The following is a 12313-nucleotide window of genomic DNA, read 5'->3' as shown; positions in this document are numbered from 1 at the left end:
GTTTATATAATTGGCCTGTTGACCCTTGGTATTAGATGAACAGAAGATGCTTCTCATAATGCTCAGCAGAGGTTTTAACCTATTTTCTTGGAATGCAAGGACGAGCTTGCTTGACTGGTCTTGGTCAGTTCTAAGGACAGCCATGGCCAAGGTCACCTACGCACTCTGAGAGATCAGCAGATCCACAGGCTATAATACCATATTTTTCACTCCATAAGACATACTTAATTTTAGAGGGAGGAAAACAGGGAAAAAAACTTCTGTCACACCTGGTTGTCTGGGCGGCGCTGCGGCGTCTCCCCTGTGGCCTGGGTGGCGACGGAAACCATAGCCCAAGTAGTAATTGTGGGCTTCCCGCTCTCGTTTATCGTTAACTGGTTCCCCCCACATGCCTTTATTTTGGGAGGAGTGCAGAAGAGACACCTCAGCCAGTCCCTGACAGGCGTCCTGAGAGACAGAAGAGAGAAAGAGAGAGAGAGGAGGGAGGCGGGAAGGGGAGAGGAAGGAAGTGTGAAGTGTGAAGAGGATTAGCTGCCACCGCTGCGTGAACGAAGGAAGGGCTGGAAGAGCGAAAAGCAAGGCGAGGGCGAGAAGAAAGCTGAGATGAACGAGCAGAAGAGAGGAAAGCTATGAGGGGGAGGAGGAGGAGCTCCCCCATTTCGAGTCTCCCCTCACATCGCATTCCGTTGGTGGTGGTGGCGGCAGCAACAGCGCGGGTCTGTGGCGCCCCTCTGAAATTCAGGTCCCCGCCTGGGTAGAGCAGCATGGGCTCTGGGGGGGTCTGCACAATTTCTTACAGTATTCGCTCCATAAGACACACAAACTTCCTCCCCCCCACTTTTTTTTGGGGGAAGTGCATCTTATGGCGCGAAAAATACGGTACTCTCAAGCACAATCAATAGAATCATGTTCAATCCTAGGTAAAGAAAGAACCCCAATCTTATCCTGTAGCATTGTGCCTGTAACTTAATTTATGTGTTGCCTTTTCTTTCTTGAATGCAACCTGAAAGCTTAACTATTTTATGTTCTTTCCTTTTCTTTTTAAGAAAGCAGTCTTTAGAATCGTCTCCTTGTGTGGGACTCTATTCCTTGCAGAGCTTCCTGGTTAATCTCATCCAGAAGCCAGGCTATTAAACCAGATTAAATGGGGATCCCGAAGGGGAATGGTGGCTGCCAGGAAACGTAGACAAACGGGAACTCTGGTGGAGAGGGGCTGTGAGGAGCCACCCAGGGCTTTCCTCTCTGTGGCAAAGGGAAGGCTCAGCAAAGCCCACGGCACCTTCAGCCACAGGACCCGCTTTCTGTTTAGAGTCCTGGATGCCACCTGTGTCTTAGACAACCACTCGTAAGATAATGAGGGATGTGGGTGACCTTCACATTTCGGTACCCCTAAATCCTTTTCTGGGCCTGCTTACAATGATATTCCAACTAAAGGTAGTCCTGTGTATCTGGTGAAGTGGGTCACGGCCCCGCAAGACTTCCTGTGTTCTGCCGATGTTACCAGCCAGATTTGGGTTTCAGTTTTCCGGCAAGGAATCAGCCATAGACGCAACAGGTGAACCAAAGGTCCAGTTTTATTTTAGAGAGCGAAGAACAAGAAAGGTCAGCTAGGACTTCCCTTAAAAGCAGAGAAGACCCCGAACATATACAGTACAGTGGTGCCTCGTTTAACGACAATAATCCGTGCCAGGAAAATCGCCATTAAGCGAAAGCATCATAATACGAAAAGAAAAACCCCATTGAAACGCATTGAAACCCCTTCAATGCGTTTCAATGGTGTCAAAACTCACAGTCCAGCGAAGATCCTCCATACGGCAGCCATTTTCGCTGCCTGTCTTGCAAGGAATCCATCCCAGGAAACAGCGGGGAGCCATTTTTTTCCCCGGTGGCCATTTTGGAACCGCCGATCAGCTGTTCTGGGATCGTCATTTTGTAAAGAATCGGTTCCCGAAGCAGGGAACCGATCTTCGCAAAGCGAAAAAAAACCCATTTCAACCATCGTTTTGTGATCGCTTTTGCGATCGCAAAAAGATCATCGTAATGTGGTTTCGTCGTTATATGAGGCAATCGTATAGTGAGGCACCACTGTATATCAATTTTATTATAATACAGACAAAGAGCCATAAAATACTATGATTCTATTGGTCAATTGTACCCCAAATTTGGACCCAGTCCCTCATTGGGTAATTGATGCCAACTATGCTAATCTAGTGGTTACATGAAGATATGCATATTGTCCCCGATCTTTCCTTGACCTGGGCCCTGAATGCGCCTGAAAGTCTGGGGACCAGAGTATCCATTTCCCCTTATCTATTGGTATGTTTATGTGTTTTCTTCCTGGGCCCTGATCTATGGCCTTCCATACTGTGAATCACTTGTGAATGTTACTTGCTGGCTTCCTCCTGCAAGCATTCCGATGGTGGGCCATTTGTTCCATCAAAAAGGTGGTTAGGCAAAGAAGAAGAGTGACGTTGTTATTCTATGTCAGCCATAAATACTTTTGAGCTAGGTGTGAATGTTTCAGGGTCAAGGTCTTTCTGAGGCCTGGACTTTTTCTCCATGTATTGCCAATTCTAAAATGTAGTTTCATCTTTTCTCGGTATCACTGCCTCTTACTTTGATTTTTACCGTGGTCATCATCTTTCCTTAGAAAGCAGAGACGGGGAGCTTTAGCCTCATCTCTAGCCAAGTCTTGTGAAAGAATGAAGGCGGAAAGGCTCCAGTTATCTGGAAGGAGCTGTCAAGCGTTTCTTCCACAAGGTGTTAAGAGTAAGAAACATTTCCTACCATCTTGCATTGCTTCAGAGATCAAGTAATGGCACCAGATTTTCAAATTTCATATTTACTCAGCTCAAGAAAGTAAGTACCAGCAGCAGAGCTGGACATCCCTGGGCTCTCCTAAACCCCTTTGGAGCCATTTGAATTGTTACCGGTGGAGATTACTCTGTGATATGAGATCATTCAAGAAAAGGTGGACCTGATTAATGGGCACCAACTGCTGCTTCACCTTGGTTTCTTGCTTCGGATTAACAGATGTTTAACATCCTGGCTTCCCTGCCCCGCCTCCTCTTCTGAGTGGGCGTCCACCAGAAGAGGCTGGGCAGGAAAACCAGGACAGCCATTGGACATACCTGTTTATCCAAAGTGATGAACCATTATGAGGCAGCAGTTCCTACCCATCTCCGATGTTTCTACCTTTCAGAGCACCCCACCTCTCTGCTGAGTCTCCTCTTTCCCTTTCTTAACGTGTGTTGAAGTCTGTTGTTGGAAGCAGTCATGTTGTTACCTTACTGCTTGGTTTGTTCACGTTTTTGAAGCTATTCTGCTATTGTGAATCGCTGCACTTCTACTGTACTGCTAAAGAAACTTAATGAAAACATTAAAAAAACCTGAAGTTTCCAATTCAACAATTGCTCCACTAAGTACAAATGAGACCACTGAGCAACAAAATTGTTGACAGATATAATTTGTGTATATGTGAATTTAAATGTATTTTGCAAGGAAGGGCCAGAATGCTGTATTTGCATAGCATAGCATTCTGACCAATCAGAATGTCTCTAGAGTCAGCCAGGCAGCCTATATAAGGCAGGTGTCAGTTAGAGGTCTTGTCAGACACGGCCGGGGACTCACACTCAGACCATCTGTGACGGACACTCAGACAATGACTGAGACAGGGACAAACACGCAAGAGGGCTGACAGAGCTGACAGGGTTAAGGATGTAACTGACAGGATTTGATAGGGCCAGATAGGGCTTACAAATATAATGGTGTTATGATGAGTGGGTTAGTTATTCATGAGAGGAAAATATGGCTGTCAATAAGTCAATGTTATAACTATGACACAAGTAATTATTGGATTATCAATTGCTGGCACAGACACCAGGGAGAACATAAAATGTTACTCTAAGTGGCTTTTTATCAATATGCCTCAAACTGCTGTGTGCAAACCCTGCAAGTTAGAGGTTATATCTTTTTTATTATAACTAAAAAGGCAACATAAAAAACGTTATGGGACCAAAATTCAATCTCCTGAATTGTGGTAACATCGTCTCAGATTGTGGCGGTACAGTTTATGACAGTCTTAGAGAGTGGTAACCAAGAGTACGGTAACCCTGATTGTTGTGGTGGTTCAGATTAAATAAAAGTCCACAGAAATATGAAATGTCCACAGAGAAATAAAGTCTACAGAAAACTAAAAATCCAATAAAAAAAATGAGGCACAACTAAGTAGTCTCAGTGAAGAAGGCAGAGATGAAGCCAGTCTGAGGTAAAATTCTCAGGAAAGTGTGGTAAAGGTTCCCCTTGATAATTTGTCCAGTCATGTCCGACTCTGGGCGGCAGTGCTCATCTCAGTTTCCAACCCATAAAAACCCGCAGACAATCCTCCGTGGTCACGTGGCCAGCATGACTAGACACAGAACACCATTTACCTTCCCATTGAGGTGGTACCTATTTATCTACTCACATTTTGCATGCTTTCAAAACGCTAGGTTGGTGGGAGCTGGGACAAGCGACAGGGGCTCACTCTGTTGCGTGGATTTGATCTTATGACTGCAGGTCTTCTGACCTTGCAGCACAGAGGCTTCAGCGGTTTAACCCACAGTGCCACCACATCACAGGAAAGTGTGAGTCTGAGGTAAATCACAGTTTATGAGATAACATAGTAACTTAAAAGAAGCACAACTAAAATATAAAATTTTATTCTCCCTGTAAACGAAACTGGACCAACTTACATAAAAAATGAATTTACTTTGGAAACAAGGAATTCTGTAGTAAACTTCCAGAATGAACAAAGATGAATTATAGACAGTGGGTTGACAGACTGAAGATTGATTTACAAACTTTAGATAATTATATATTAAAAAAGCCACATAATAGTTAAGAAAGAAATGGGAACAAAATGATTGAATTGCGAAATGTATAATATATCAGTCTAACAGATATTTAATTAAGTTATACAACAAATGAAGAATTAAGACACAGCTAAACAAATGCTTGAGAATGTAAACGACATTTATGATATTTCCAGTCACACATGTACAAAACTCATCAGACAATTAAGCAAGTTATATTTAAATAAGAACTACGAACAACACATAAATAACTATTTAAGCATTACAGACAGCTTAAAAACAGCAGGTTTTGAAATGACAAACTAAATAAAGGATTTTTTCTGTCATCACTTGGGAAATTTTTTGAAGTGCTTGTATCTTTTTTTTGACAGTCATATATATAGTTTAGCGAACAATCCTGTGTATTTCTACTCACAAGTAATCTCCATTATGTTCAATGAATTTAATCCCCGTTAAATATGTAGTGTATTGCTGTCTAAATGAAGTTCATGTCATTAAGAACTCAATATGCTTGTTTTAAAATATAGGTCAGGTGTAGGGATAGGGGACAGGGGACATGGGATAGAACAAAGGTTGTAAGTCAACGTGAACATTTTACAATATTCATTTTTATCTATTACATGCAGTAGTGAAGTCTTTGTATCTTTAAACATTGCTCAAAATCAAATTTTCAAGAAACTGTGAGGAACTTAAGAGAACAATGTAAAGATCAAGAAAATTCAGAAAAAAATAAATCTAGTTACCTCATGCATGACAGTTATAAGAAAAACAAAGTAAGTTACGAAAATGTTACTGCTATGGTAAAATTGGTTCTTATTTGAAGGACAGTTATGTTCACAAGTATAATTTGAATTGTGGTGTTGGAGGAGGCTCTTGAGAGTCCCCTGGACTGCAAGGAGAACAAACCTATCCATTCTAAAGGAAATCAATCCTAAGTGCTCACTGGAAGGACAGATCCTGAAGCTGAGGCTCCAATACTTTGGCCATCTCATGAGAAGAGAAGACTCCTTGGAAAAGACGCTGATGTTGGGAAAGTGTGAAGGCAGGAGAAGAAGGGGACGACAGAGGACGGGATGGTTGGACAGTGTCATTGAAGCGAACAACATGAATTTAACCCAACTCCGGGAGGCAGTGGAAGACAGGAGGGCTTGGCGTGCTCTGGTCCATGGAGTCTTGAAGAGTCGGACACGACTAAATGGCAACGATAATTTAAATAAAAATAAATATTTTAAGTTTCAACTTCTTTACCACAAGAAGGACACACTGGATCCACTGGCACTGCTGGTCTCCAAGTCCCTATGCCACAGGACCAGAACTAGAAAGAATAGTGCAAAACCCATAGCTACTTTCCCCTCATTTTGTTCAGTGTATGATTTTCCAAAACATCTTCTTGTACAATCTTCCAACAGTAGACAAATCATTTTCCACACTCCTGTTGTTTGTATGGTTCCTCTCCTATAGTATTTCTTTCATGCTTCAGAACAGGTGAATTTGAACCAAAAGCAAAAAATGTTACCATATTTGTCGGCGTACAAGATGACTGGGCGTATAAGACAACCCCCCAATATTTCCAATCAAAATATAGAGTGGATGGCTCTGCTGTGGCACCAGCAACGGCTGCCCGGGGCTCTGCCCAGACCCGCCCTGGAAGTTCATGGCCGGCAAGGAGGAGGGTGAGGAGGAGGGGAAGTGGCCAGGTAGGCGGCAGCAGCGGAGGAGGGGAAGCGCCTCTCCGGCGGCCGGCGGGCGAGCGAGCAGCTGGCTCAGCGGCGCGGGGTGGCGGGCAGCCTGTCAGCGGGCTCTGGCCACTCAGGCATGGCCGGCTCTGCTTCCCTCCCTCCGTCCAGACCAACTACCTGCCTGCCCGCCTGTCTTCCTCCCCGGCTGGCGCGGCCCCACATCACTCACTCAACGGCGACGATGACGGCTTCCTGGCCCAACTGAAGTGCACCCGATGTATAAGACGACCCCCCACTTGGAGGCATGTTTTTTGGGCCAAAAAAGTCATCTTATATGCAGGCAAATACGGTATATCCTACTCAGATTTCAAGAGTTGCTCTCCTGCATGGATTTCTCTTATGTCTCATAAGTTTTGATTCTGAGGAAACATTTCCCACATCCTTGGCATTTGCACATGTTCTCTCCTCGACTCTCATACAAGTCAGAAGCCATGAAAAGTGGACAAAACATTTCCCACATTCATTTATAGGACTTCTCTCATATGTGCACTGTCATATGACCAATCAGCTGTGATTTGTGATCAAAACATTTCCCACATTCTTGGCATTTGTGCAGTCCTGTGTGGACTTTCTTATGATTTGAAAGCTGAGAACGGTGGGCAAAACATTTCCCACACTCCTGGCATTTGTAAGGTTTCTCTCCTGTGTGGACTCTCTTATGATCCACAAGGTTTGAATTCCGGGCAAAACATTTTCCACATTCCTGGCATTTGTATGGTTTCTCTTCTGTATGGACTCTCTTATGAAACACAAGGTTTGAATTCTGAGCAAAACATTTCCCACATTCCTGGCATTTGTATGGTTTCTCTCCTGTATGGACTCTCTTATGAAACACAAGGTGCGAATTCTGAGCAAAACATTTCCCACATTCCTGGCATTTGTATGGTTTCTCTCCTGTGTGGACTCTCTTATGATTAATAAATTCTGAGCTTTGAGAAAAACATTTCCCACACTCCTCGCATTTGAACGGTTTATCTCCTGTGTGTACTCTCATATGATTAGCAAGAGTCGAATTCCAGGCAAAACACTTGTCACACTGTTTGCATTTGTACGGTTTCTCTCCTGTGTGAACTCTCAAATGATTTGCTAGCCATGAACTATGGGTAAAACCTTTCCCACACTCCTGGCATTTGTAAGGTTTCTCTGCAGTGGGGACTCTCATATGATTGACAAGCTGTGATTTTTGAGCCAAACATTTCTGATATTCCTTGCATTTGTACGGTTTCTCTCCTGTGTGGACCCTCTTATGACAGACAAGATGTGAACTCTGAGCAAAACATTTCCCACACTCCTGGCATTTGTATGGTTTCTCTCCTGTGTGGACTCTCATATGACTCACAAGCTGTGAACTGTGGGCAAAACATTTTCCACACTCCTGGCATTTGTATGGTTTCTCTCCTGTGTGTACTCGCATATGATTCACAAGCTGTGTTTTCTGAGCAAAACATTTCCCACATTCCTGGCATTTGTATGGTTTCTCTCCTGTGTGGACTCTCATATGCTTCACAAGCTGTGAGCTCTCAGCAAAACATTTTCCACACTCCTGGCATTTGTATGGTTTCTCTCCTGTGTGCACTCTCTTATGACTCACAAGGTGTGAACTGTGAGAAAAACATTTCCCACACTCCTGGCATTTGTACGGTTTCTCTCCCGTGTGGACTCTCACATGATTCACAAGCTGTGTTTTCTGTCCAAAGCATTTTCCACATTCCTGGCATTTGTATGGATTCTCTCCTGTGTGAAGCCTCTTATGAAAGATAAGCTGGGAATTCTGAGCAAAACATTTACAACACTCCTGGCATTTGTATGGTTTCTCTCCTGAGTGTACTCTCATATGCTTCACAAGCTGTGAGTTCTCGGCAAAACATTTCCCACACTCTTGGCATTTGTATGGTTTCTCTCCTGTGTGGACTCTCTTATGACTCACAAGCTGTGTTTTCTGAGCAAAACATTTCCCACACTCCTGGCATTTGTATGGTTTCTCTCCTGTGTGGATTCTCTTATGAAAAACTAGATGTGATTTCTGAGCAAAACATTTTTCGCACTCCTGGCATTTGTATGGTTTCTCTCCTGTGTGGATTCTCTTATGTAACACAAGGTGCGATTTTTGAGTAAAACATTTTCCACACTCCTGGCATTTGTACGGTTTCTCTCCTGTGTGGACTCTCTGGTGGATTTGAAGTCTTGATTTACAGGCAAAGGTTTTCTCACAGTTCTTGCATTTGTACGGTTTTTCTCCTGTTTGGATCCTTTGGTGGCTCACAAAGTATGATTCCTGATCTAATTGTTTATGAGATAATTCACTTACAAAATGCTTCTTTCTATTATGAACCCTTTTGTGAAGCACAAGTGCTACCTTCTTGGCAAAATGTCTGGCACACATGAGACATTTGTAGGGCTTCTCTTGGATGTAGTTATCTTCTTCTGTATTGTTTCTCTGGTGTCCAGCAGTCTCTAAATTGTGTGTAAAACTCTTTTCGTATTTGGAACATACATTTTTCCCATTCAAGTGATCTGCAAGGAAGAAGGACAAATACTGAAATGCCTAAACTTAAGATACCGTATTTGCCTGCGTACAAGATGTCTTTTTGGCCCTGAAAAACATACATCCAAGTGGGGGGGTCGTCTTGTATGCTGGGTGCATGTACAGCAAACCCTCCCTCTCTCTCAGCAAAGTCACTTACCTGGTAGTAAGACCGAGTAGAACCCCCTCCTAGCCTGGGAACAGCCTGACTCTAGCGCTGAATAGCTGATTGTCGGGAAGCAGCAGAGAGGCGGCAGCCATTTTGAGATGTGACCACTTGGCTGCTGCCTCTCAAAATGGCTGCCGCCTCTCCAAAATGGCTGCCGCCTCTCTGCTGTTCCTTCTTCCAGCAAATCCTGGCTCTCTCCAAAAGGGGCAAAAGGAACTCTCCCCATGATGCAGCCAAAGCAGAATCACGCATGCGGAAGAGGGGGTAGTCTTAAACAGCAAGTACGGTATATAACAAACTCTACATTCTGAGTGGGAATGTTGGGGGTCGTCTTATACTCCCAGTCGCCTTATACACCGGCAAATACGGTACAAATGGAAAAAAGGAAAGTTTTCTGAAAAAATGGATTTTGACACATGAAAGCTCACATGGAGGGAAAATTTAATTTTTACCATTTTGTATATGTGCAAATTTGCTTTTCTTCTAGGGCACCTGGTGCTACATTATGCTCTTTTATGGTGCAGATCAAAAGTTTTTTATTTCATTTCTTATTTGAAGAACTATATCAGGGATTTAAAATCTTATCACTCATGTTTTTGTTCAACACACTTCAAAGGATTTTAGTCTACTTTTATGTTAAACTACTATAGGAATAAATTTCACAAAGTATCAGAGGGTGGACTGCAGCAGTCATTTATCCTGTCCTATGATTTTGAACTCATTTAAAGTAGTAATGTAGTCTTTGATTATATTATATTTATATTATTTCTCATCTCTGTCCCAAATATTACCACTGCTAAGCAAGTCAAAGACTTCCTTTAGTCAGCCATCATTACAGCTTTAATTATGTTTGCTGGTCTAGCAAATGAGTTGTCCAGTCTGGTATTATAGGTTCTAGCTTGCTTATCAATCTTTCCCATGTTTTCCATTCTCTATCAGAGAAATGCACGGACGTGTGGGAACAATAAACTAAATTCGGGGGAAGAAGAGAGCAGGAAGGGTCAAGAGGGAGCCAAAAAGAGGCACCACAATTGTATGAAGTTTCAAAATGTGTTATTTGGAATTAATCTTTGGAATTGCATTTGTGGACTTGAGAAAAAATTGGTCCACCTACTGTGTGGAAACCCAAACGTTTCCACAGAGCTATCACATCCTCTTTCAATCTTTTCCTGTCAAGGATAAACCTCCTCTACTCCCTTAACTGATCTTTAAGAGTTGCTTTTCCGACCCTTTAATATCTGCTTCATGCAGGATATTGGTTCCACCTTCTCATTATCTTTCTTAAAAGGTGGCATCCAGAACTGTACACAGCATTCCAGTGAACCTCTAACCAAATTAGAACAGAGTGTGACTTTTCTATTATCTGGACACCATTTTTCTGTAGAAGCTTATTAGCCTCTTTTTGCCTTTAGCTTTTAAGCAATGAAGGTCCTGACGTGTTTGAAATGATCAGAAAAATGACTTAACGTGTTTCATTAATCACCAGTGATCTCAAAAATCTAATCTGTCACCAAGTGTCCTGGATGAAGATTTTTTAAAGATGTAAAGTTACTATTCCGTTTTGTTAACAAGCAGGGGGGAAAGGATGCGTACCATATTTTTCTGTGTATAAGACTATACTTTTGTCTTAAAATCTTTAGACTAAAAATTGAGGGTTGTCTTATACACGGAAGTAAGCTGAGTAGAGAACAAAAACAAGTGGAGGGAAAAGAAGGGATCAAAGCGATTCTGCAGTGCTTTTATCCATTTCCCCCTGCACTTGCTAAGCCCCACTTAGATTTCTTAATTTTGAGTTAGAAAAGTGGGGGGCGTCTTATACATGGAGGTGTCTTATACACGGGGAAAACACAGTAATTCTGAAGTGCTTTATAATTAGTGAAGATTCTAAAGAACTTGAAAACATGCATATTCTTGCAACATTTTGGTATGTCTCAAGAGAAATTTCTGTAACTCAGCTGGTTTGCATTTCTAATTTCTCGTCTCTATATTTCCAAGATGTTTCTCAGACAACTGAGGGTTAAAAAAGAAAAAGCAATGCAGCATTCTCAGTTCATCTTATGGCACTTTAATATACACTTGTAGCAGCTCTAACATGTGGGGGCGAGAAGTGTTTCTGCTTTAGCTTGTACCTCTCAAGTGCAATGAAAGGAAATCCATTATAAATATAAAGACAGAATTAAATCAGATCTCATCTTTAAAAAGTATACAGCTGAAACTACTTTTTAAATGCAGTTAAAATAATTTCAAAGAAGTAATAGAGGAGGTAGAGCATGCCCCTAAGCATGCAGCTTACTAAACATCACACCATCACTATCCAGCTTACTAATCAATGCTCCACAACTGAGGACCAAAATCCCATTCCCAGTTCAAATTTCATATCTCTAGAATCTTCTAAGATAACTGTGAGGCAGTGACAGCCAGCAATGGAATTTACACATGGCTGGGTGTCAACAAAATTTTCTGTGCGTTAACACACTGCAAAATAGTGCTCGTTTTTTAATTTTTAAAGTTTTAATTGTTTTGCATGTCTTTCATTGAAAAGGATAAGCTTTTTTCCTTTTTATCATTGTATTCTTAGGAAGTTTGCAGTGTTCTCAAGATTTATTCTCTGTCTTTCTAGATTATGAGCTCCAGTGTTTTAATGTGTTTGTATTTTAGATTGAAACACGTCTTAAATTTTCCCTATTATCTAAATTTTAATTCCGGCATTTTTTTACAAGGTGCAATCATATGTTTTAAGTAAGCTTGCAGTTTCTGCAGAACCGTATGACGCTTGGATTTGAAGATCTGTACCTACAGTTTTTTCCTCACGCCTGTAAGAGTGCCTTACATAAGTTTTTGAAATTAGTATATTTAAGTATGGAGTCTAGAGATGATGTAATAAATGGACTTTTATAGAATTAACAAGTTTTGGAATTGGCTGGAATCATTGCAACAATGAAAAGACTTCTTACGAATTACCCAGATGAGTTCCAAACACCTTGCCACTGGTTGTCTGTATGAGGGAGAAAGTCGTTCTATCTATACC

General features: G+C 42.0%; 1 protein-coding gene across 3 annotated transcripts in view; it reads right to left on the bottom strand.

Moving 5' to 3' along the window:
• Positions 1–4684: 4684 nt before the first annotated feature.
• LOC110071008 (uncharacterized) overlaps positions 4685–12313 on the bottom strand; it is a 34346-nt gene continuing 26717 nt past the window's right edge. For 2 of the 3 annotated variants that reach the window (XM_078388078.1, XM_072988263.2), the window contains one exon: positions 4685–9106. In XM_078388078.1, the coding sequence (XP_078244204.1) occupies positions 7071–9106 (2036 nt within the window). In that variant the 3' untranslated portion in view covers positions 4685–7070. The remainder of the gene's footprint in view (positions 9107–12313) is intronic. The other variant, XM_078388079.1, reaches the window with a different exon arrangement.

Source organism: Pogona vitticeps, chromosome 2 (genome assembly GCF_051106095.1).
Source record: "Pogona vitticeps strain Pit_001003342236 chromosome 2, PviZW2.1, whole genome shotgun sequence".
Classification (NCBI taxonomy): domain Eukaryota; kingdom Metazoa; phylum Chordata; class Lepidosauria; order Squamata; family Agamidae; genus Pogona; species Pogona vitticeps.
Note: the sequence above shows the minus strand (reverse complement) of the source record. Positions and strands in the feature narration are given on the sequence as shown.